This window comes from Macaca fascicularis, chromosome 6, assembly GCF_037993035.2.
Source record: "Macaca fascicularis isolate 582-1 chromosome 6, T2T-MFA8v1.1".
In the NCBI taxonomy this organism is placed as follows: Eukaryota; Metazoa; Chordata; class Mammalia; order Primates; family Cercopithecidae; genus Macaca; species Macaca fascicularis.
The window spans coordinates 109,283,715-109,311,146 of NC_088380.1; the positions used below are offsets into that span (position 1 = coordinate 109,283,715).

A 27,432-nucleotide genomic window follows, 5' to 3' on the forward strand; every position below is an offset into this window, starting at 1 on the left:
ACACACACACTTCAAAAGATGAGAATTATTTAACCAAAAACACTGAGAAAAATTAAACACGCAAATGGCAGAAAAAGATTAAAATACCAGGTATATAAAGAGTTCCTATAGATTTTGGAGAAGACAAGCAGCCCGAAAGAAAAATAAATTAAGAATATGAATGTAACAGAATGACAAAAATTCAATTGTGTGAATAATCAGATAAATTAAGGGAAAAAAGTTACTGTATTTTTTTACCCATTAATTTTGCAAATATTCAAAAGAGCTATGATAAACAGAGCTTTTAAGGATGGGAAGACCCATAGGATGGGACCGTTTCATACATTGCTGGTGGGAGGGTGCACCGCTACAAGCTTTTTAGGAAAGTTATCTAGAGTTATCTTCTAAAGTAAAACTACTCATATCCTTAAAGGAGATCATTCTATAGAATTTTATGAAATAAATGAAGGTCTGAGTTAGAACTATATCTTTTGCCCTAGAAATATTGCCATTGTATATTAAGTGAGAAAAACAAACCTCAGAGTCATGTGCAAAAGTGTGATCCTATCTTTTTTTTTTTTTTTTTAATTTCAGAAGTTTTGGGGGAACATTTGGTGTTTCTTTGGTTACATGAATAAGTTTTTTAGTGGTGATTTCTGAGATTTACGTGTACCTATCACCTGAGCAGTGTACACTGTACCCAGTGTGTAGTCTTTTATCCCTCATCCCCTTCCCACCTTTTCCCCCAAAGTCCGTTGTATCGTTCTTATGCCTATGCATCCTCATAGCTTAACTCCCACTTATGAGTGAGAACATACATTGTTTGGTTTTCCATTCCCGAGTTACTTCACTAGGAATAAAGGTCTCTGGTTCCATCCAGGTTGCTGTGAATGCCATTATTTCATTCCTTTTTATGGCTGAGTAGTGTTCCATCGTGGAGTATATACCACATTTTCTTTATCCACTCATTGTTGGATGGGCAGTTGGGCTGGTTCCATATTTTTGCAGTTGTGAAGTGTGCAAGTATCTTTTTTGTATAATGACTTCATTCCCCTGGGTAGATACCCAGTAGTGGGATTGCTGGCTCAAATGGTAATCCTACTTTTAGTTCTTTAAGGAATCTCCACACTGTTTTCCATAGTGGTTGTACTAGTTTATATTTCCACCAAGCAGTGTAAAAGTGTTCCCTTTTTACCACATCCACACCAACATCTATTATTTTATAGATTTTTTTTATTGTGGCCATTCTTGCAGGAGAAAGGTGGTGTCACATTGTGGTATTGATTTGCATTTCCCTGATTATTAGGGATGTTGAGCATTTTTTCATGTTTGTCGTCCATTTGTATATCTTCTTTTGAGAATTGTCTAGTCATGTCTTTAGCCACTTTTTAATGGGATTGTTTTGTTTTGTTTTTCTTTCTGATTTGTTTGAGTTCCTTGTAGTTTCTGGAAATTAGTCCTTTGTCAAATGTATAGATTGTAAAGATTTTCTCCCATTCTGTGGGTTGTCCGTTTACTCTGCTGATTACTTCTTTTGCTGTGCAGAAGCCTTTTAGCTTAATTAAGTCCCACCTATTTATCTTTGTTTTTGTTGCAGTTGCTTTTGGGTTCTTAGTCATAAAGTCTTTGCCTAAGCCAGTGTCTAGAAGGGTTTTTTCGACGTTATCTTCTAGAATTTTTATGGTTTCAGGTCTTAGGTTTAAGTATTTGATCCATCTTGAGTTGATTTTTGTATAGGGTGAGAGATGAGGTTCCAGTTTTGATCTTCTACATGCACCTTGGCAATTATCCCAGTACCATTTGTTGAATAGGGTCTTTTCCCCACTTTATTTATTTATTTATTTATTTTTTGCTTTGTCGAAGATCAGTTGACTGTAAGTGTTTGGCTTTATTTCTGGGTTCTGATTTTGTTCCATTGGTCTATGTGCCTATGTTTATAGTGGTACCATGCTGTTTTGGTGAGTATGGCCTCATAGCGTAGTTTGAAGTCAGGTGATGTAGTGTCTCCAGATTTGTTCTTTTTGCATAGTCTTGTTTTGGCCATGCGGGCTCTTTTTTGGTTCCGTATGAGTTTTAGGATTGTTTTTTCTGGTTCTGTGAGCAATGATAGTGGTGTTCTGATGGGAATTGCATTGAATTTGTAAATTGACAATATGGTCATTTTCACAATATTGATTCTACCCATCCATGAGCATGGGCTGTGTTTTCATTTGTTTGTGTCATCTATGATTTCTTTTAGCAATGTTTTGTATTTTACTTCTAGACGTCTTTAACCTCCTTGGTTAAATATGTTCCTAAGCATTTTATTTTTTTTTCAGAGCTATTGTAAGTGGGGTTGAGTCCTTGATTTGATTCTCAGCTTGATCACTGTTGATGTATAGTAGAGCTACTGATTTGTGTACATTAATTTTGTATCCTGAAACTTTGCTGAATTAATTTACCAGGTCTGGGAACTTTTTGGATGAATCTTTAGGATTTTCTAGGTAAATGATCATTTCATCAGCAAACAGTGACAGTTTGACTTCCTGATTACCAATTTGAATGCCCTTGATTTTTTTTTTTTTTTTGAGACGGAGTCTCGCTCTGTCGCCTGGGCTAGAGTGCAGTGGCCGGATCTCAGCTCACTGCAAGCTCCACCTCCCGGGTTCACGCCATTCTCCTGCCTCAGACTCCCGAGTAGCTGGGACTACAGGCGCCCGCCACCTCGCCCGGCTAGTTTTTTGTATTTTTTAGTAGAGACGGGGTTTCACCATGTTAGCCCGGATGGTCTCGATCTCCTGACCTCGTGATCCGCCCATCTCAGCCTCCCAAAGTGCTAGGATTACAGGCTTGAGCCACCGCGCCCGGCCTTGTAGTTTTCTTTTCTTTTCTTTTCTTTTCTTTTCTTTTCTTTTCTTTTCTTTTCTTTTTTTCTGTTATTTCCTTTGCCAGTTTTGGTATTAAGGGGATACTGGCTTCATAGAATGATTTAGGGAGGACTTCCTCTTTATCTTTTGGAACAGTGTCAATAACATTGGTACCAGTTGTCTGAATGTCTGATAGAATTCAGCTGTGAATCCATCTGGTCCTGGACCTTTTTTTGTTGTTATTGGCAATTTTTTTCTTACAATTTCAATCTTGCTGCTTGTTATTGGTTGTTCAGAGTTTCTATTTTTTTCCTGGTTTAATCTAGGTTGTATGTTTCCAGAAATTTATCCATCTCCTCTAGGTTTTCTAGTTTATGTTCATAAAGATGTTCAGAGTAGCCTTGAATGATCTTTTGTATTTCTGTGGTGTCACTTGTCATATCTCCCATTTCGTTTCTAATTGTACTTACTTGGATCTTCTTCCTTCTTGGTTAATCTCGCTAGTGGTCTATCAACTTTATTTATCTGTTGAAAGAACTAGCTTTTTGTCTCATTTATCTTTTGTATGTTATTTTGGTTTCAGTTTCATTTAGTTCTGCTCTAGTCTTTGTTATTTCTTTTCTTCTGCTGGGTTTGGGTTTGTTCTTGTTTCTCTAGCTCCTTGAGGTGTGACCTTAGATTGTCTATTTGTGCTCTTTCAGATTTTTTGATGTAGGCATTTAATGCTGTGAACTTTCCTCTTAGCATTGCCTTTGCTGTATCCCAGAGGTTTTGATAGAATGTGTCACTATTATCGTTCAGTTCAAAGAATTTTTAAATTTCCATGTTGATTTTACTGTTGACCCAGTGATAATTCAGGAGCGAGTTATTTAATTTCCGTATACTTGCATGATTTGATGGTTCCTTTTGGAGTTTCCAATTTTATTCCACTGTGGTCTGAGAGAGTACTTGATATCATTTTGATTTTCTTAATTTGTTGAGATTTGTTTTGTTGTCTATCATATGATCTGTCTTGGAGAATGTTCCATGTGCTGATGAATAAAATGTATATTCTGTAGTTGTTGGATATAATGTTCTGAACATATCTGTTAAGTCCATTTGCTGTAGGGTATAGTTTAAGCTCATTGTTTCTTTGTTGAGTTTCTGTCTTGATGACCTGTCTAGTGCTGTCAGTGGAGTATTGAAATCCCCCACTATTATTGTGTTGCTGTCTATCTCATTTCTTAGATCTAGTAGTAATTGTTTTATAAACTTGAGAGCTCCAGTGTTAGGTGCATATATATCTAGTATTGTGATATTTTCCTGTTAGACTAGTCCTTTTATCATTTTATAATATCCCTCTTTGTCTTTTTTATCTGCTGTTGCTTTAAAGTTTGTTTTGTCTGATATAAGAATATATATTAGTTCTGCTCGTTTTTGGTGTCCATTTGGTTTTTGGTATGGATTATCTTTTTCCATCCCTTTACCTTAAGTTATGTGAGTCCTTATGTGTCAGGTCACTTGGTTGGTGAGTTGTATCCATTCTGCCATTCTGTATCTTTTAAGTGGAGCATTTAGGCTATTCACATTCAATGTTAGTATTGAGATATGATGTGTGATTCTATTCATCATGCTGTTTGTTGCCTGAATATCCTGTTTTTGTTTTTCTTCATTGTGTTATTGTTTTACAGGTCTTGTGAGATTTATGCTTTAAGGAGATTCTATTTTCACGTATTTTGAGGATTTGTTTCAAGATTTACAGTTCTTCTTAGCAGTTCTTGTAGTGCTAACTTGGTAGTGGCAAATTCTCTCAGCATTTATTTGTCTGAAAAAGACTGTATCTTTACTTCATTTGTGAAGACTAGTTTCTATGGATATAACATTTTTGGCTCAAAATTGTTTTGTTTAAGGAGGCTAAAGATAGGTCCCCAATCCCTTCTAGTTTGTAGAGTTTCTGCTGAGAAGTACACTGTTAATCTGATAGGTTTTCCTTTATAGGTTACCTGATGCTTTTGCCTCACAGCTCTTAAGATTCTTTCCTTCGTCTTGACTTTAGATAACCTGACGACTGTGTGCCTAGGTGATGATTTTTTTGCACTGAATTTTCCAGATGTTCTTTGAGCTTCTTGCGTTTGGATGTCTAGATCTCTAGCAAGGCTGGGGAAATTTTCCTCGATTATTCCTTAAATAAGTTTTTCGAACTTTTAGGTTTCTCTTCTTCCTCAGGAGCACCAATTATTCTTAGGTTTTGTCATTTAACATAATTCTTGGAGGCTTCATTCATTTTTAAAAATTCTTTTTTCTTTGTCTTTGTCAGGCTGGGTTAATTTGAAAACTTTGTCTTCACGTTTTGAAGTTCTTTCTGTTACTTGTTTGATTCTGTTGCTAAGACTTTCCAGTGCATTTTATGTTTTTCTGTGTCCTTGATTTCCAGAAGTTGTGATTTTTAAAAAATTTGTTAGCTATAAGGATAAATTGAGATTTTTCCATTCATATCCTGTATCATTTTTTAAGCTGGAATTTACCTTTCTCTGGTGCCTCCTTGATTGGCTTAATAAACGACCTGAACTCTTTTTCTGGCAATTCAGAGATTTTGTCTTGGTTTGAATCCATTGCTGGTGAGCTAGTGTGATCTTTCGGGGTTGTTAAATAAACCTGTTTTGTCATATTACCAGAATAGTTTTTCTGGTTCTTTCTCATTTGGGTGGACTATGTTGAGGGAAGATCTGGGGCTCAAGGCTGCTGTTCAGATTCTTTTGTCCCATGGAGGTGCTCCCTTGATGTGGTGCTCCCTCCTTTCCCCTAGGGATAGGGCTCCTGAGAGCCAAACTGCAGTGATTGTCATTTCTCTTCTGGATTTAGCTACCCAGCAGAGCTACCCGGCTCTAGGCTGGTATCGGCAAGTGTCTGCAAAGAGTCTTGTGGTGTGATCCATCTTCAGGCCTCTTAGCCCCGGATATCAGCACCTGTTCCAATGGAAGTAGCAGGGGAGTGAAGTAGACTCTGTGAGGGTCCTTGGTTGTATTTTTGTTAAGTGCACTGGTTTTGTGTTGGTTGGGCTCCAACCAGGACGTGGCACTTTCAAGAACGTACCATTTGGGGTACTGTAGGGAAGATACAAATTTGCCGAAGGGTCAGGCGGTGGGCAGGACCATAGAGTTCCCAATAGATTATGTCATTTGTCTTCCCCTGTCAGGGCAGGTAGAGAGAGACCATCATGTGGGGGCATTGTTAGGCCTGTCAGAGCTCAGATTCTTCTTGGGTAGGCTAGCTGTGGCTGCTGTTGGGGATAGGAGTGTGGTTCCTAGGCCAGTGGAGTTATGTTCCCAGGGGGATTATGGCTGCCTATGCTGCATCACACAAGTCACCAGGAAAGTAGGGCAAAGGTGGCAGTCACAGGCCTTGCCTAGCTCCCATGCAGCCTGCAGCGTGAAAGGCTGGTCTCGCTCCCACCACCGCTGCCCCCCAACAGCACAGAGTTTATTTCCAGGCAGCTGGTGAGCCAGACTGAGAACTTGCCCCAGGCTGCAAGCCTCCCAACTGAGAAAGCAAGCCAACTCACAGTGCCTAGGCTGTCCCAGGAAGGCTGCAGCGGCAATCCACCTCTTTCAAAGAGTCTGTGGGTTCTCTTGGTCTTTCTGGTATGTTCCTGCAGTAGTTCTTGGAACAGAAGTTCACAGTGTACGTGTCTGCATGCTGCTCTGTCTGTCCAAGTGGGAGCTGCAAGTTAATCTTGCCTCCTATCTGCCATTTTCCTCATTTCTGTGTGATCCTATATTAATAAAAATAAATAATAACAAAAATTCCAATATACATGTGTCTGTTTGGTTATATATTTTTAAACTAGTATGGAAGAAGTTGTAAAGAGTCACATCAGCCTGTAAACACTGGTTCCCTTGGAGAGGTAACAATGGAGGAGGATAACAGAAAATTTGGGGAATATATATCTAAGTTATTTTATCATTGAAAAGATCATTTATTATTTTATAGTTGTTAAAAATTAATAAAGAAATAGGCTAGTCGCGGTGGCTCATGCCTGTAATCCCAGCACTTTGGGAGGCCGAGGCGGGTGGATCATGAGGTCAGGAGTTCAAGACCAGCCTGGCCAAGATGGTGAAACCCCGTCTCTACTAAAAATATAAAAAAATTAGCCAGGCGTGGTGGCACGCGCCTGTAATCCCAGCTACTCCGGAGGCTGAGGCCGAGAATTGCTTAAACCTGGAGGGGTGGAGGTTGCAGTGAGCCGAGATCGCGCCACTGCACTCCAGCCTGGGCGACAGAGCGAGACTCCATCTCAAAAAAAAGAAAAGAAATAAACAATATCGCCAACCAAAAGGATACAGATAGATAGCATGTGTTTTGATGTAAGTCCCTATCTCTAGAGGGGTTTTCCAAACACAGCCTCTAACTGATAAATTTTTAATTCCTATTCCCCTGCTTTGCAACGGTGCTATTAAAAGAGACTGATTAATTAAATAATTTAAGAAATTTGGTACACGTTTGGAAACAAATAGATCCAGATTTGTAGAAGGTTATTCTTCTATTATAGTCAGTCTAAAGATATTTGTGGAAGGCAACCATGCATATCTTTTCCACATTAGCAAGAAAAGTGATTCTCTTTGCACGTATTAGCCACCAGAAAAATTCTCTTTGTTTCACTTATTTTCAGATTTATGTAGTCTGAATTAATATTTCAATAACCCTCTTCAAGAAAAGCATTTGGAACTATTCCACATGAATGTTGCATTCTTTAAGCAAAAGTGCAGAACATACTTTTTCAAGGCGTAGATTGCTTTTCATAATGTCTTCTCCTTAATCATGTATAAAGGGACAAATCTGATGTACATATTAGAGAAATAGCTCGGTCTTAGCAGGCAAAAGTCACCTCATTCAGCAAAGCTCACAGCAGTTTTAAAGAGGAGGGTATATAAAAATAGCAAGTACATATCTTTGTACAATGTGTCATACTCCCACCCTCAGCTAATCCAGTATTAAATGAAAACATTTGCCATGGCAACATCGATTTACAAAGGGCAAATGATGTTTCTGAGAGATTGGAGTATTTCCTTTTATAGATTTCAGAAGCACACACAGTTAACACTTTAGCAACCTTGTTTAATAACTAGATAGACAGATAGATAGATAGATAGATAGATACATAGATAGATAGATACATAGATACATAGATAGATAGATAACTGAAAAAGCTTTACTTGATTATTTTTAAGTATTGTAATTTGGAGATAAAATCCAAAACAAAACAACAAACTCCTAACAAAAACTGACATCAAAATAGATTCAAGCAGAAAAAAAATATCACTAGAACATTTTAGCCTTCATTTTTTATGGGAATAACAATTATTTCATGTGGTAAACTGTGCTAAATTAAATCTCTGAATGATCACTTTGCTGTGAAAATGAAAATTCTGTTTAGCTTACTATTTCTATAGTTGATGTTATCAGTTATAATATTTAGCCTCCTCATTTTGGACATGTTTAAAATATTTTATCTTTATGTATTTTTCATAAATACTAAGGCAGTATTCACAGATTATAGTTGTGGTTTCATCTGTTTAACTCAGATTATGAAGGCAGACACAGTAGATGTAAGCAATAAGATAGATTGGTAGCCTGAGTAAATGCAAGTATTGAAGAGGTGACCCTAGTGGGGTCAGACAAGTTTAGAAGTTAACAAATAGTCTCTATATTGTTTCTCTGCTTGTCATAACCACTCCATAATACAAAATGGAGAAAATTGTGCTCTGGGGTGAGGAAATTAAGTTCCTGCCCTAAATAGTTTATAGTCAAGAGTAAAAAATTTGTTCTACCCAATGTGAATTCTTTGACTCTGCCAGAGGTGAATACTGTTGTATCTTCTATCTGTCCTTGATTTAACCAGCACAGTAAGCTGGGGTCTAGAAGCTCATGGCTTCTGAGTGTAAGGGAACTTCTAGTCCTTCAGTCAATTATGGCAGGAGTCAGTTGAAATGAATAAGGTGTTTCATACAGTTACCACCCACAGCATTCACCAGTGAAGCAAACAAAAGCCAAATCTAGCACTGTTTTAATGTCTTCAGGTCTACTATTGTTTGAAGACTGCAAGTTCTTTGGAAGACCTTGTATCGTTTATTTTCTCACTTGCCTCTTTCTTGAACATGCACTCCCCACGATTCAAAAATACCAACTGTCAAGAAGTTCACAAATGTATAAATCTGAGATAGTTGCCTTGCGTTTTCAAAATAAGTCCTCCAGAAGATATTTATCATGATTAAGAATTTATAGAGAATAGAGATTTAGCCAACCTGTGATTTGCTGTCCTGTTTACGTTTATTATGAAGGAGAACATTAAGAATGATCTTATCTCTTCATTGTGGAAGTCAGTTCCAGAAATTATTGAGAATGAGCTTTTTCTGCAAGATAAGTTCAAACCTTCTAGCAAATCCCAGATATTATAATGTACATATGAGTATTAATAGAGTTAATTCAGGCATATATAATATTTTATAGTAATTTTGCAGAGTATTGAAATGTTAACAAGACTGAAATGATTTTCCACACCTTCTTTTTTTAAATATCAGTCTGCCAGACCATTTTTCTTCTTAGGCTTTTATGTTGCCGTTGTTCTTTACATTCCTTTTTCAGTATTTAAATATCAGTCACTATAATGTTACAGAATATGTATTCTTTTTCTGTGAACCTACCTGACTCTCTCACACTGATCTGATCTGAGCACCCTAAGTTGTATCACTCTTATAGAACCCTTCATTATATTGTCACTAATTATAGTGATTAATTTTTATGTTCTAAATATCTCGCACTAAAAGGTCTCTGAAACCAATGACTGTATCTTACTCATCTTTGTGCATATTTTTGGTCAGTGTATACGCAAACTTAGCAAACATCACAGTCTGTATTTACAAGAAGCCAGCTTCTGTCTGTCCTGTGGGAAAGATGTTGTTTGCACAGTATTCTGTATTGTGCCTTGCACATAGAAGGTACTCAGTGAGTATCTGTTCGTTAACCAATCTCCCTTGAATCTACACCTAGTTGTTTCTTCTGTTCTTCAGTACAGGTAGGAAAGTAAGTTGGATGATGACCCATGTGGTATCATAAAGATTGGCTATCTAGTTAGTGCTATATTCCCAGTGCCTTGCAGAGTGCCTGGTACTTAGTAGACATTAACCAATATTTGTTAGGGATTGATATTTAATGGTTATTGCTATGGCTTGGATATGGTTTGTCCCCACCAGAACTCATGTTAAAAGTTGATTCCCAATGTGGCACTGTTGGGAGATGGGGTCTAGTTAGAGATGTTTGGGCCATGGAGGCAGATCTCTCATGAATAGATTAATGCCCTCACATGAGAGTGAGTGAGAATGGATTAGTTTTCAGGAGAATGGGTTGTTAAAAAATTGTGCCTCCCTTCGTTTCTCTCTCTTGCCTCCTCTCTTACCATGTGATTTTTGTTCAAGCTTTTTCTCCATTCTGCTTTTATTCATGAGTTGAAGCAGCCTAAGGCCCTTACCAGATGCAGCTACCCAATCTTGATCTTTCCAGCCACCAGAATCATGAGCCAACCTCTTTTCTTTGTAAACTACTCAGCCTCAGGTATTCTGTTATAGCAACACAAAATGGATGAAGACAATTGTGTTCTTCAGTCAAAGCACAGAGCACTTTAGCAAGTAAAGCTTGTTTAGGCAGTTAGACTTCAAAGAAATTTATAGTGCAGTAAATATTTCATCTTCTTGGTTAACATGGTTGGAACTACATTTGACTGTTTACCTCTTTAATGTTCTGAATTCTAGGTGTCTACAATTACTTTAATTTTTTCTCTCAAAATGTCTTTAAATTTTTTCCTTTTTCCTCTCTGTTCCAGCTATACTGGTTTCTTTGACTTCCTTGTACTTACTACATTTCCTCTCAAGTCTGTGCCCATGTTGTCTTCTTGCTAAGTTTACTCTTCCCTCACTGTTTAACCTGGTAAATACCTTCCCATCTTTCAGATCTCAGCCTGGGCATCACTTTCTCAAAGAAGCTTTTCCTGACCACCTCCCATTCCCCCTATTCCTCCTGTTCCCCCATCCTCCACCTTTTAGAGTGCTATGGTAGCTCTCCTAGCACCCAATGCCTCTTTTTCAGGGTAACCTTCACAAATGCAGTTTCATATTTGTTAACATCATTATTCAATTCATGCCTCTATTTCTTCACCAGACTGCAGACTATGGAGGGCAGGAAGCACAGCAGGTTTTGCTCATCATTGTATCTCATCAGTCTATTCCAGTGTGTGGCAGTAGCCAACTCAATATGTATTTGAGTGATAAACAGACATATGGGGCATATGGGTGGATGAATGGACGAATTTCCACTGCTACTCTCCAATTATAGACAATCCAGATAGCAACACTTCCTGGTCTGTTCCAGCTCCATTGCTTCCCCCTGCCCATTGTATCCTTGCCCATTCTCAGTTCCATCAGTGTGTCTCCTAAAGGACTGCACCTGTAATTCCATGCCCCATACCCTACTCATTCAGCATGACTGACATCACGTTTAAACACATCTAAATTCTAATTTAAATCAAATTAATATTCTCTAAATTAGACAACATTATCAAATCAAATCTAAATTCTCCTTATCTCCCAAGGCCTTTTATTATCTGGTTTTATTCAGTCTATTCAATCTCCTTTATCAGAACTCCCTAAAATGTCACCTCTGTACCTAGTAGTCCAGTTACCAGACTGTCCCTGCCTCTACCACACTTACTCCCATCTCAGGGTTTGGTTCAGGCTGTATTTTGAGGTCTCCCAGATGTCTTCCTCTTAACTTTGTTTATCTGAATTCCTCCCTTCCTGTGTGAAAACTTAATGTCTCTTTTCTGAGTCTCTCTAATGCTGAGAGAAGTCTTGGTTACCTCCTTTTGTTTCATTTTTTTTTCTTTAAAATAATGCTTTTATTTAAAATACCTTTTTTACAAATATTAACATTTTATTGAATATGCTAAAATCACATGAACACTTGGCACCATTTGAAATGTAATCCTATCTATGGAATAGAATGCAAACATTAAATGTAAAGGGGAGACAGATTTAGGACTTTAGGAACATGTTTTAAAATAAAAGTTTTTAATAAATTTCAGTACTCCTTTTGTTTTTGAGGTTTCCACTTTATAATTTTTAAAATACTAGAACTGCCAAAGAGAAGTATAAAAACAGGGATGTATTTTATGTGCTGGATATTCGCCACTGGCCTCTCCAGATGTCCTTCCCACCCTTCTTCAGCCTGCTCCACGCTCCAGGAGGCTGACCTTTATGGACTACATTAATGGGCACCCTTGCTCTCTGGCTTTCAGTGGCTTTAGTCTGTGGGAGGAACTGGCAGAAGACTGGGCAGCAGGAGGAGACGGAGGTCAGGGTATTTATTTCCTTGGTTCCTTTTCTGCTGGGCAGCAGGTTGGCAGTAACTGGGTTTCTCTAGTGATACCATAGCTCCTATCATCTCTCATGGTTATGAGAGTTTCTAGTTTTGGTAACTCTTCCTCTTCTTGGCTCTTAGGTTTTTGGGTGGTAACAGTTTGCTGCTTGATAAATCCCTGGGGTGTTTTAACATTCCTGCATGCCTCCCTTAACCTAGCCATATTTGTCCTTGGTTCCTTGGTTAACATTCTTCTGAATTGCCCCCTTTATTTGTGTCTTCTCTTCTTTTAATGGACCATTGACTGATATCATTTAAGTATTAACTATAGCAAATTAATGCTTTCATTATAGAAGTGATGCAGTGTGATACACAGTCCCATTCACAAGATAATTACAAGATTTGCAAAATATATTAATTCTTTATGCTTTACAAGTGGTGAGGTCTGAACACAAGTGGGAAGTTATGGAATGAATATCATCTTTTTTCATTCCTATCTTGTGCCTCTGACTCTGCATGATCTTGTTAGGGGAAAAGGTCTGGCTAGGTGGCCCTCCTCCTTGGCCCCCTTATTGGGCCCGTCTAGGACCAAGCCAGCACTCTGGTCTCCCCCTTCTCAGAATTCCTACTAGTTTTTTAGTCCTTACAACAAGGCCTAACACTTTACCATTTCCTAATGGCAGACTTTGTCTCATCCATTAGATTCTAAAGTTTCTGAGAGAAAAGAGTATTTTTATGTCTATGTGTATGCCCCTGGAACAATGCATACATAGCATAAAAAGATCTTAAAGACCCTTTTCTCTCCTTTCCCTTGTGATGTATTTATGAAGAAATCAGGGTATTTGTTCTATAGAGTATCATACATTTTAGATTTTGCTGATTGCATCACTAGAGTATCATTTAACATGTTCCTGTGTTCTTTTTTCTTTTTTGTACTGGTGCATCTAGAAGCTAGATCAGATTTAGATTAGAGTTTGGTGCAAGAATATTTCATAGATGGTGGTATGTATTACCAGCAGAAGGTAATCTGATTGTCTCTCTTCTTGTAATGTTAATACTACCCATTATTGAGGAAATGTAAGGTTGATAATCCATTATAAAGTCTTGTCAGCTTTTTATCTATTGCTTTTGGTTGCCATGAATGATCATCATTGCCTTGGTTAATTAGAAGTTGCATATGATAAGTGTTCTAATTCTTTCATTCCTTCTGAATTTGTCAATGGAAATACATCTACACAAGGAAACTTTCCCTCATAAGCTATTTGATCACCTTTAAATACACTTTATATTGCTTACATCATTTTTGTTCTGTAATTGCTAGATATAAAACTTTTCTTATAACACCTACTAATGGTCATTGGACTATAAAAACCTAATTATATATTGATGATAATTTAGAATTGTTTAATTTAATTGTACTTATCATGATGTGTGGATTTGTGCATGTGTATGTGTAAGCCTGAGAAAAACGTAAGAAAATAAAGCTGATTTTAAAGCATTGTAATTTTGTTGTTGAATATTAGGAATTTTCCGAGGAAGTTTAGGGAAGAATACAATGTACTAAAATGTAGTATTTATGTTTCTAACGTAAAATTAACTTATGACAAGTAAAAACATATCTGGAAAATGGGCATTTGCAGTTTCTACAGCTATTTGGTTCGTATACTAATAACCCCATTAACTGTCTGACAAGTGTCCACTTGGAGTTTAGAAGACAACCTTTGTAGAGTTCTTCCTTTTCTTGAATTATTAATATTATCTTTGAATGGACATTGCAAAATTACAGTGGGATAAATTTAGTTTGATAGACTTAAAAAGTATAAATAAAATGCTGAAAGGAAAAAATGACTCAGTGTTCTAGAGCTATTTTTGTAGGATCAAATCCTTTATAAAATGTTTTTATTCATGAAACACAACAAAATTCAACAAACTCATTCAACTAACATTCACTGCATACCCAGTTCCTATGTCAGGTAGTCTTTGGGAATGCAATAAATCAAGGCTTCACGCCTTAAAACACAATACAATAGCACGACTAGCAAAAAAGGAGCTTTGTTGTAATTGCCTAATACTGAAATAGAAATGTTTATGACATGAAAAGGAAAATCCAAGAGTAGGCCAAAGAATGTTTTTATATTTGGTTTTATAGTTCCTCTTAAAAGTTCAAGGCTAAGGATGCAAATCTGTTGAAATGTTTCTTTTATGAGTTAGAAGTTTAAGGGGAATGAATAGGTCACAGAATCACTATGAGGGAGGTAGGAAGAAGCAGAATAACTTTGCCTTTGACCGTTATGGTTAAATATATGACTCCATCACTAAACATAAGTACCCCACGTCTGTTTCACTTCTCCTTTGAAAGGGAAAAAGTATAATTTTTCAGAAGGCACGATTTCTTCATGTTAACTTAGAATTTTAGAATTGAATTGGCTTTCCATCTCTTACTTCCATCAACATTATCAGGCTTGCTAAACTGGGAATTGGCATTTTATCATTCTGTCTTCTTATATCTTAGTAGCTAGTTATGAGACTCATTGGAACCTGCCTAGATGAGTATATTTAATGAATGGTAGATGAAAAGACAAGGATTTCAAAAATTCTGAAGAGGTCAATACATTGAAATGGGCCTGGTTACCTGAAAATTATCTACTGATGAATAAACTTAGAATGCTGTCAGGACCTATTGTTTGCCTATTTTGCAGACTTCTCCTGTTCTTTCTTACCTAAGAGAAATCCCCTTTTGTCCCATTACTGGCTTTCCCTTTCCTGATTAGACTAAGTCAATTCTGGTCATTCCTTTTCTCTTGCTAATGATTGCTTTAGAGTTGGGTATGTGGTATAATTCTGGCCATTTAGTTGTGAGGTGAAGTCTTTTGGAGCTGAAGTGCTTCTGGGAAAGTGTCATTCTTGAAAAGGACCTTAAGGAAGAGACTTTCCCTCCCCTAGCCTTTGGAAATTGCATTGGGCATTGTGACAATGTCATAGTCAAGCTACTGCAACCATCTTGTGATCAGGAAGGGAGGCGAATCCATGAAATAAAGGCAACATGCTGACTATGACAAAGCTGAAAGATGGAAAGAACCTGATTACTTGATGATGTTGTTTAGTTGCTGGATGAAATAATCATTCTTGCATTTGTTCTACTTCTGGACTTCTCATTATGTGAGAGACTACATCTCTATTGGTTTAAGTCATTTTGAATTGGTCTTCTGCAATTTGCAGCCAAATGCATTCTTAGTGATGATAAACATCTTCTTAGACCTCTTACATGTGACTGAGATATCATGTATTTAATTTAGTGTGATCTTTGTGATATGTCCTGGTGACTGTATGCACGCTAATTCCAAAAAAGAAAAGAGCTATTTCTGATAAACACTTTCATAGCCCCAACAGTGCATTGCCCTTTTGCTTTTTTAAAATCACTGTACCAATTTTAAGTGTCACCAGCAGTGAAATAAAATTTTAAGCATCTTTCAAGTTGAAAATTCTGCTAATAGTTGCCATGAGTACATACATTTATTTGAGCTTTACAAGATTATTTGCATATTTTACATCCTGTCTTCAATAGGAACCCTTTCAGGCAATGTTACACTGTGCTGATACCAGTCATCAATGTGTAACAAATAGTAAAAGTGCAAATAATACATGAACAAATTAATTTTCAAATTGTCCTTTGCTTATATATGTAGCAGAGTCTCACAGTTTATAGACTATTCTTCAAGTAGGCAAAAATAAATAAATATTTTACCTTAAAAAAATGATCTAATTTAGCTTATTACACCCGTGACCTCTGGGTATCAAGGGAAGAACACCTTCAAAGTATCAGTTAAAGGTATCTCACTTTCTTCTGGTTCAAGACAGTCATCTCAACTTTTTAGTAAGCTATACCTCCTCTTCCCTGTTTTATTTGTCAGTACAGTATTTGGTGGTCTTACATGAATGGCCTTGAGCAGTGGAAGACGTCTTAAATGAATGGGATTCGTTGCCTCTGTTTCCTTAATTGGTGTCAATTTCAATAACTGTGATTATGAAATTAACCTCCATTTGGCCAGAGGAATTTCTTTTACTTCTTCCTTTTATTTAGAAAGGTACTCCCCTATGTCATGCTTTCTCCGTTTCCCAGCTTAGCTTTAGCCCTGCCCACCTCCTTGGAGCCATAACAAAATGCTTGCTGGGGAACCAAATATGATTTATGTGGGAGAGGAATGTGAATACATTCAAAATACTAGTATTACAAATCTGTACATCCTGAAAACCCAAAACCTTGCACAGAACTGTAACATTGATAAATATGCTGAAGTCTGTTGGGTTGTTGCTAAAAGTCATCTACTTTAACATTGTAATTCTTATTTTTTCTTCTTACTCTTTCATGTGAAAAGTATCCACTTTTGTAGTATATCACTTCACTAGTCCCCAGTGCATCATAAGAAGTTAAAAGTACTGTGTGCCGAAAGGGTAAATTAGGTGTTCAGGTTCCTAGGTTTGTGTTGGTATTACTAGTCTATGGAACAGGAATGGTTTCCTGGGTTGGAACTCAACAAGCAGCCACTGAAATTCTCTACTTGGTGGCGTATTCTCTGCTGGAGTCTATATAATACCAATATTGCTTTAAATAATTTTCCGTACTTATTTTGAGTATTTGAGATTTTTGAATTAACCTATTGACTCATCCCTTTTTCTTTAGCTTTCTCAAGCTCTTTGGTTGTTTTGCTGTTTTTATTATTTGTTTTTCCCTTGATGTTTTGTCTTTCCTGTTTCTCAATCTGCCTTAGTCCCTGTGATCAACACCAAAGGAACTGGTGGGAAAACTTTGTTGTGACTGCTGTGTACCATTGCTGCAGGCATTTCTCGAATGGGGTCAGGGTAGATGACAGTACTAGAGATCCCGGGGGTAAATACCATGGACAGCAAGTGTGGCTAGAACTTCACATAGTCTTGGGAAAAGCTTGAACCACGAGAAGAGTACCCACAGGGTCTCAGTCCTTCTAGGGGGAGTCACAGAGAAAAACTGGGTTCTTTAAAATATTAGTAAGTTAGGGATATTCACACAAAGGTAGATGTCTAGATATTAATATTGTATTATAGACATGCCTATGAGAACACAGCTTACTTACGGATTTTGATTAGTCACATTGTCAACTACTCTCTCCTTGAAACATTCTCTTCCTTTGGCTTCCAAGGCATGTGGCTCCCCTGGTTTTTCTCTGAACTCCTTGGTCACTGTTACTTGGCCAGCCAGTTCACAGCTCTGTCATTTCTCTTTCCATTTTTCTCTCTACTCTCACTAAGCAGCCTTCTCTACACACATTGCCCAATTACTACCCAATTTTTATGTTTCCTAAATGTATATCTTTAGGCCAGGCCTCACCTCTGAACTCCAGATCTTGACCCAACTGCCCCTTTGACATTTACATGTGGATTTTTCAAAAGCTGCTCAAATCCAACATGTTCAGTGCCAAATACATTATCTTCTTCAAACCTGGTCATCTGTGTTTTATGTCTCAGTGAATGATACCACCAATACATTCAGTTATGCAAGCCAGAAATCCAGGAGTTATTCTCAACACTGTCTCCTTACCTTCCTTTGAAATCTACTCCCCAGTCATGTCTATTTTACCTTTAAAATGTCTCCAGAATCTGTCCTCTTTTCTCCTTCTCTACTGTCATCACCTAGTTTTAAGCTACTGTTTTTCTGAATAACTACATGCCATCTTCACTAGCCTTGTCTGGTTAATTTCCATGTCATTTTCCTTAAAAAATGAAAATGTCTGTGGCTTTCTGTGGCTGTCATGAAAAACAAAACAACCAAAATTCTTAAATGAACTACAGGCCCTGCATTGTGTGCCACATCTACATGCCTAGTCCAATTTAAAACACATTCCTCTGTGCGTACTGGCTTTTGTTTTTTCTGTCACACCAAGTTCTGTCCAATTACACGGCCTTTGAAAATACTATTTCTTATGCTGAAACATTGCCAACCCCCTTGACCTAAATTATTTCCTCTGAATTATTAGCTTTTGTAGCAACCTGTATTTCTTCTTTGTAGCACTTAAAACAGTAAAAATTTAACATTTATGTGTGACTATTTCTTTCCTAAACTAGTAGACTGTAAGTTCTATGAGGGCAGAGACCATGTATACTTTTGCTCACAGTTTTACAAGTGTAGAACAGTGTCTGGTTCCTGGGAATCGCTCATCATATATATTTGCTAAGTGAATGAATGGATGGGTAGAAGAATGACTTTCTGTGCAGCCACTGAAAGAGATTTAAAGGTAGGCAAGTATTAATGAGATGACTATGGCAAGATATATTAGAATTAGAATAGGCCCCGGGAGCGGGGGAAATACGGAAATTGAGAAGACCACTTTGTTTTCTGATGGTTCATTATAAATTTCAAGAGAGGCCGGGCGCGGTGGCTCACGCCTGTAATCCCAGCACTTTGGGAGGCCGAGACGGGCGGATCACGAGGTCAGGAGATCGAAACCATCCGGGCTAACACGGTGAAACCCCGTCTTTACTAAAAAAAAAAAGTACAAAAAACTAGCCGGGCGAGGTGGCAGGCGCCTGTAGTCCCAAGCTACTCGGGAGGCTGAGGCAGGAGAATGGCGTAAACCCCGGAGGCGGAGCTTGCAGTGAGCTGAGATCCGGCCACTGCCCTCCAGTCTGGGCGACAGAGCGAGACTCCGTCTCAAAAAATAAAATAAAATAAAATAAATTTCAAGAGAATAGAACACAACTTTGGCAGTAAAATATTGGACAGACCCATTCAAGTCTAGAGCTTCTCTCCTATGAAGCTATATTATCTCAGTATCAAATATAAGCCACTTAGCATAGAAATATGGTGTTTGGGGTGGTGATTGAGGAGTCTTTCCTGTTCTGAAGTGTCCACAAACAGATTTCATACGTACAGTTAGTTTCTAATCATTTGTGTTAAAGGAGAGGAATATCATTGTGAATAAATGTTGGCACCAGGTTCAGAAGATTGACTGATTCCATGTTCAGGGGAACCTGATGAAAAGCATGAACCACTAGCTTAAGGTTGGGAAAGGTGAGTAGTGGAAATGGTCAGCAATCCCTGTTCAGAATAGCACAGTTTCCTTCATGTTAACTCCCCAGTCCCCATCACAGGCAATCCAAGGAGGTTTCTACCGCTATCGCCACCCTGCTGTATGATAGGCAGTTAATGATAGTAGATTATTAGTATGTTCCTTTTTGTTTACTCATAAGTGAAAGTATGTGAAAGCTCTAAGACAGCTGTTCCCTCACCAAAATATTTTTCCCTCATCGTTTGCTCGTACATATTTGTAATTCCCATAGAAGAGCGCTTGCCAAGAGAGTCACTTCCATTTGAACTACTTGGCGTTGAGAATCTTCTCATCATCAGCCACAGTGTGATTATAGTTTAAAAATGCAAATGGGATTCTGGGATGAATCAACTGAAGGATAAAATTCATATGAAAAAGTGATGCTGTATAAAACCCTAATTAGGCAGCATCTATAATACAGCCTTAAACTGTGAGTTTATTGCCACCAAAATAAGTAGATATGTGCAAAATTCAGCAACCATTTCTAGAGCTCCCAGTATGTGTCAGATATTATTCTAAATGCCTAGAATGCTAGACATACACTGTTACAAGATTACATGCTAGGTTGGGAAAAATGTTGATAGGGGATGGAACTAGTATAGTGGTAAGGACAAAAGTGAAGCGTTTTGGAGAATCATTTGGGAACATTTTAACATACAATCTTCACTATGACTATGTCTTCCACAGCCTAAGAAATATAATAACATCTTTAAAAAATTAAATGGTAAGAAAAAGACAACAGGGAAAGGAAAACAAGGATAGACTACATATAATAGTGATAGTTTAAGGAATTTTATGTTATTAAGTGTTTTATGTTATTAATTCTGGCTTCAGAGAGATGGATTATTTAAACTTGAGTTTTTTGCTTCAGAAAATCTTTTATGCTTTGGGATAATTTTCCTTTGCTCTAGCATCCTTTTATGCTAGGATGAGGTGGACAGTACAAATACCACTGAGTTAGTGTGAGCCTACTATGCATGCATTAAAAACACTTTGGGAGACAACAATTTGATTCTGTTACATAGTTGGATCAATTAAAGTAAAACTTTGAAAAATAATTTTCCAATTGTTTTCTTTTTCTCATAATCGAAATCCTGGCCAAAGGGGCTTGATCACTTTCCATACATTTTCCTTGTTGGATAGACAGAACTACCAACAGTCTTGAGATTTCCATTAGTTTTTCCCAAAACGCAAGTTATTCAAACGCTAAATGAGTAATATGTGGAAATGTAGGACTTTAGGGGTCCTTATCATTTTGTCTGGGTTGGATTTAAAATGTACACAATCAGGGGTTGGTATAGAGACTATTGCCAACTTTCTGATCAGCTATTCTGAGGCACACAGTCACAGTTGCCACCACAAGATGGTTCCACTGGTTCTGGGTTTTGATTACTCCTATTGCATATATTTAAGGTGTACATCGTGCTGTTTTAATATTCATATTCATAGTGAAATTATTACTATAGTTAAGCAAATTAATCTCTCCATCATCTTTCATAGTTACTTTTACTTTTATTGTTTGGTGTTTTGGTTATTAAATAAGTGATGACTTAGAAAAGTTACCAGAGACCATACTATACACAATATAATATTTCTATGACTTATGGCCTATTTACGAGGAACAACCAATTTACAAATAGCCACAGAAATAAGCAAAAGGGCCATAACCAGATGAAACTGCCTTATGTTCTTATTTGTACACCTCTTTGTGTCATCACATTGAATAGTCTTTAAGAAAGGTATTCTGGGAGGATTCTGTACAATAAAAGGTTATTACCCAATCAGGATCAAATCATAGTATTCAACACTAGAATCTGAATGGTACCTTTGGTTTCCCCAAATAAAAATTACTGGTTTATGTGAACAATTTTCATATGTAATAATATACAGAGATTTTGTTTGTCTCATAATAATTTAAATAAGCAGTTGATTTTATTAACTTCCTTTTCCATAGAAACCACTACATCTCTGTCTTGCAAACGACTAAATCAAAATAAAGAATGCTATGAGAGAACTCTTGGTTAAAAATGGGTAGTAATAGGATGTTATAGGAGTGTTATAGTAATAAAGGCCTTTTTATTTCTAGCACACTATCTTCTTTTGTTAGAAAAATGTGCTTTTCTTGGATAGTTCCCAGTGGCATCAGTAAAGAAGCATCAGCAATATCATATCCCTCTTGATTCAGATTCGGCTGATGTGCCAAAACAGATAGCACTGGGCACCGTGGCTATGTAGATTCATATTATTTCTCCCTTTTTGTATATCTGAGCCTTATGTTAGCAGTTTGAATCTGTAGTATTTTACAGACAGTCCCCTGGCACCAAGCTCAGATACAATGTTCTTTCCACAGAGAAAAAAAGAGGATTCATGATGATGATAAATGGAAAATTGTGAAGGGTTGTGCTGGTAGTTTGGGTTGAATTATAGAAGCATCCTTACTAGGACAGTGTGTTCGTAGGAAAAGACTATTATAATGGGCAATAAGGTGCTGTCTTTGTCTCTTCAGAATGTGTTTCAGAGAAACATTGATCTGAATTATGTGTATATTTTCAAATAACTTTGCAGAAACAAAATAGTGACAAAATTAAATAGCTGTGGCTCTAATCTAGTTCATTGCAGTTTGACAACAAGCTTTTATGAAATGTTCTCAGGTGCTATTGAAAATTTAGAGTACTTGGACTAAAACTTCCTGTTAAATTTTATGTTACTTTGATTCCCTTATTTCTCCTATTAATCAAGTAAACAACTGAAATTGTGCCTAAGAACTGACAACATTTTTCTAGAGAGGTTTGAAAAATAACCTTTTAATAGCTATCTTTCCATAGTGGAAAGAGAAGTGCTTTAATAACCTGGGTACAAATTCCATTTCACCAATTTCTAGATTGTTTTTTAACTGCAAACAAATTACTTACCATCTGTAGCTTCATTTTTGCCATGTGTAAAATGGTGTCTGTAATACCTACCAAATAGTGTTATCATGGAAAATAACTATGATAGAAACTTCTAGTTGTGTATGATAGTTGTCTCCTGCAGAGGGTCTCCTTCCCACCTCCCCTCCCCTCCCCTCCCCTTTCCTCCTCTCCTCTCCTCTCCTCTCCTCTCCTCTCCTCTCCTCTCCTCGCCTCTCCTCTCCTTTCCTCTCCGCTCCCGTCCCTTTCCCCCACCTGTCTCTTTCTTCAACTGGCTTTAACAACTTAGGAAAGAAATAGCTGAAATCTGAACGGATTCTCAGTATTAGATAAGTTATAAGCCAAAAAATAGAAATTGCTAGATGAAAGACATTTTCAAATTATTCTCATTTTAAATTGGGCAGCTGATGGTAAAAAATAATAATTATAGTATGGATCTGTTGAATTATAAGTATAAATAACAGGTTCCTTTATTCTCTGTATTTTATGTAACCATCATTGTACTTAATTTTTTTAAATTGAGAACCAACTTGCTAAATTTGATATATCTATGTATGCCTGTAACTTCCCTATTCCATAAGCGATGAAATGACTTACAATAAAATCAAAGATAGAGTAAAATCAAAACCTGTTAGTCCAAATTAAAAAGAAGTTCTGTTTCCTTTTCATTTCATCATAACCTTTTGATCCTTTTTCATTGTAAATATATGCTTAGGTGCTTTAAATTTACTTTTGTATTTGCTTTTAAGTCATTATTTGTCACATTGCTTGGAATGATCTTGAATATATTAGTATAATGCATAGAGTGCCTATGTTCAGATCCCAGCTCCTGCACTTGTTGGTGTCCAAGATAAATAAGCCAACACCACTTAAAGTGGTAAGAATAGATTTTATTCAGTAGTAACTATTGCAGTAGGGAAGTGGGTCCAGTGTGAAGTGAACCTAACTTTGCCAAAACAAAAGGGAGGAGACCTTTTAGAAGCTGGGGTGTGCTGAGGGAAAGGCACTGAAGGATGTGAAAGAGAGCTGGTCCATGTGGCTGGGCCATCTGGGTTTGTTATTTGGGAGAAGAAGCAAACTCATTATGTCTTTATGACAGGAGGCAGTGGTGTCAATTAGAACAAGGTGCCTACTGGACTTGAGAGCTGTGCAGTTATCTCCCTGAATGTAAGAAGACGTTTTTAGGTGGTAGAAGATTTACATCTCAAAGGAACAGAGAAAGGATTTATAGTTGCAAGCTTTCTGAAGTAACTGCTCTAAGAGAGGGTTCAGAGGTTTATGCTTGTTACCAGGTTTTGGCTAGAACAAATAGTAAAATCTTCTGGAAGCATTGAACTTTCTTGGGTGGGCACCTTAAAGGGTGATGGGGTCACATGAGGGGTGCAGCTGTGAGCTGTTAGAAACTATGCTAATGTGTTTCTTCATGTCTCTTAATGTGTGTGTGTGCGTGTGTGTATGTATTGCGAGGAGAGGGTAGACAAAATCAGCACGTTTCCTTATTGGCAAAATAAAGTTGAATCTAAATTATAAAGACTTCTAAGAAATGAAACTATGCTGAAATGAGAAGAAAATGGCATATATAAAAGTAGTAACTAAGAATAAATCACATTTCAGTAATTTTTCAAGTTTTAAGATATTTGTTTGATGTGTACTTGAACCTCCTTGTTTTTTTAACACAGAAGTAGAAACATAGGTACAAAATTCACAATTTTTTGGTGCTAGTTATTAGGTTTAGAAATACCAAATGATTTCTGTCCATGTTAGTGAAATCTGATTATTCCAGCTCTGTGCAGTAATAATCGAGGAAGCATGACTTATTAAATGAGTGCAACCTATATTTGTATTGGGCATATTATTAACCATAGCACACAGTTAATTGTGTATGGATTTCCATTAAGGAAGTGGAATACATTGAATCTTATTCTCCTTAAACTGTAATTTTTATCACTAAAAATTCTTGATATTAACATATTTGATAGTGAAAAACTGACCATTTAGATGAGACCAATAACTAGAAAAGAAACAATAGCTTGAGTTAATGTTGGTTTCTTCAATGTATTACATAAAATAAAATTAAGGGAGAGCAACCAAAAATAATCAATTTTAAGATCAACTTTTATTCATTGTACTTCTCTAATATTTGAGGCATTTGTAAAATGATTCAGGAAATTAAATATTTAATTTTGCAAATGGCAAAGATGGTCAAAACTAACTTCTACCATTTTAAAAGCAAGTGCATTAAATTGTTCTACTCTTTTTATAAAAGCATCTAAAATTTTGCCTTTTAACTTAGACAGTATTAGAAATACCACTCATGATAATTGGTTTTATAAATAGAATCTAAAGTTGTTTAGGAAAGAGTCTTAGACAAACTTTTAGGGTATCTAAGTTCTGGACTTAGCCCTTCCACTAACCTGCCACTCAGCCCTCAGCAGGAAACCTACCCTCACTGAGTACTTTTTACAGTCATAGAAGCCACTTTTTAATAGTTATTGTTTCTTCCTTACTAGCAAGAGTTTAATTTGGATTTTTTTAATCTTTTTTTTTAATAGTCTGATACATACTTCTGCATGTCGATGCGATTACCAGTGGATGAGGAAGCCTTCGTGAGTAAGTATTAATTGGATTGGGGGAGTAGCAGTTGAATGAAGGGCAGTGATTTGAAATCAGTGAAAGGTTCTCTTTGAGGGTTATGAGCATATTAATCTTTTACTGTCAGTTTCTAAAATGCATTTATCATGCCTAATGCAGAAACAAACTAGAGAGAGCCTCTGAGAGGAAAGATTACAAACTGTATCTGGAGAGATTCGTGAGTAATAGTAGTTAAGGAGTTGCATGCAGATGTCGATGGCCGCCAATCCTGTGTGGTCCCATTTGTATAGTATTGGCTTTCTGTCTGTGGCAAGATGCTTAATTCCGCTCCACTCAACAGACAGCTTATTTACCTGCTGGTTCATGCTATAAATCGACTGCACTTAGAATCAACATTGGTGAATGTAAGATTTTACCTGTCAGACAGGTAGATGGATAGGGAGGGAAGGAAAGAGGGAGGGAGGGAGTAAGGGATGAGAAGGGAAAGGAGAGCCAGAAAAGAAAAGAAATGGAAGAAAGCACATTTATCTTGTTGTTTGTATTATAGAATAAGAGAACGCTTAAATGACAGATTCTTCCCCAACTGAACCTTTAAATCAGAGAGGAAAAGTGACAAAGCACCATCTGTTTCCATCTAGGTTGTTTCCATTTAAACATCCCTTATGACAGACATTTAACTGTTTAGGGAAGGGCTGTGATTGGCAAATTACTCATGTATTTGGCTTTTCTCTGCTTCATTTTAAAACATTTGAGATGTTGATTTTGGAGAGAAAGTGATGGTAGTAGTACTTTGGTCCCTTGAGACTAATCTTCAAGTGGGCTGTCTGAAATGGCCATTATGTGAATTGTGAAATGTGTACAGTAGCCTTGGGGCAGTCTGAGGATGAATTTTTATGAGGTGTTTCCCACAGGAATGGACATTATAGACCTGCAAAGCCAGAGCAATGTGCATTTTTTTATTCACATACGTTGGTGGCAATCACAACAGAAAATACAACCTTTAGTAACACTCTCAACAAAATTTGCTGCATAGCTAATTCCTAAGAACGAAAGACCATACAAAGTTGAACACTGATGAGGTTGTTTTGTATAATATTTGGACATTACCGAGAAAAAGTTAGGAAGCCAAGTGCTCCCATATCCTGAACTATCTTTAAAGACAAAAATAATTTAAGTTTCTAATTGTAGTGCTTTGAGTAACACTAAATATTATTTAGGACATAAATTCATAATTAAAATCCTAGCCATAAAGCTTTCCTTCATTTCATATTCACATACTTGGTGATCTAGGAGAACATAATATTCACTCACAAAAGGAATTTTACATGAATTTTTCTTTCCTAATTTATATTTTCTTTGTCCAACCCTGAAGGGGTTGTTTTGAGTCCTGTTTTCACACCAGGTATGAAGAAAAGGCCACCCTACACCCCTGTGTAAATATGGTAGTCTTGTGTTACAGCAGTATTACATGTCTCACATTAATAGGTTTGTTTCTGGAGATTGGTGGTAGTATATGATTTTTGAACCGGTGACTGTAAGGACTATAAGTATATATCCTGTGTGTTATTGCTCTCCTACTATAAATGTGTTTACATTCACATAATTTAAAATGAAAAAATACAAGTGAGTATATTCAGTCAAGTAAAATATTCACAGGAAACACATAAAGGTCTATATTAGAACCAGAGTGCTAAATGTTTTCATACTTTCTTAGGCACTTTTCTTCTAAGATTAAACTGTTCCAAGTTCTAAGGTCCTTAAAAGGTCTTCTAAGATTAATAACTATTTTCAGTATTTCTTCCTTTCTTTATTACTTGGAGGATTGCATGAATACTGAAACTTTTTGTTCCCTATTCACAATGGGTTGTTTCATCTTCTGTGTGAGTCCTTTAATGAACTATGCCCAGGTGGTTTGTGGTTACTGTTGTTTACATAATTCAGCAACCACAGAAGTTTAAGTCTAGACAAATTAGAACTGGAAAATGGAAAACTAGGGACAATTAGCAAATAATCATTTATATAAAAGAGTAAGTAAAGGAAATTCTGCATGTATTATCTCATTAATTCTTAGGACAATCCTGTATAGATAGTCTCATTTCATAGCTTGAGAAACAGAGACAGAAACATCTCTATCTGTGATTTAATCAGGTGCCAAGATACTAGTTTGTATGGCATTCTCATTTATGTAATGTCTAGACCATGACCATCATCACTACCTGCCGTTGTTTACTAAGGGCCTGCCAGACACTGAGATACTGAAAGCTAAACATATCTAAGCCAGTTTTCAGAAAAGGAAACAGAAAGTCAGAGAGGTTAAGGAATCTGCCCAAGCTTTTTACTAGCTGTGTATTAACCTAGTCGTACTTCAGATTTGGGTGTGGGGATAGTGATACAAAGGAAGAAATGAGCAAAGTTATCAGTTGCATAGGTGGAGCTGAAATATAGCAAGAGCAGCACCGTTCTTCCTTCCTCACATCAAATACAATTATTCTTTCATTCCTTTACCTTCACTCCCTACTGGATACACTCTGTCCAATTTTGCCAAAGGAAAAGTAAACCTCAAACCATCTTACAAAACAAATAACAAGTACACGTGGAGATTTAAAGATTTGTAGAAGGAAAGGGGCTTGGATATAT

The 27,432-nt window shown here is 36.9% G+C and overlaps 1 protein-coding gene across 18 annotated transcripts in view; it reads left to right on the top strand.

Moving 5' to 3' along the window:
* Positions 1-27,432, top strand: part of PAM (peptidylglycine alpha-amidating monooxygenase) — a 278,511-nt gene that overhangs the window by 125,899 nt on the left and 125,180 nt on the right. For all 18 annotated transcript variants that reach the window (XM_005557444.4, XM_005557445.4, XM_065546598.1 and 15 more), the window contains exon 4: positions 24,756-24,813. In XM_005557444.4, coding sequence (XP_005557501.3) covers positions 24,756-24,813 — 58 coding nt within the window. The remainder of the gene's footprint in view (positions 1-24,755; positions 24,814-27,432) is intronic.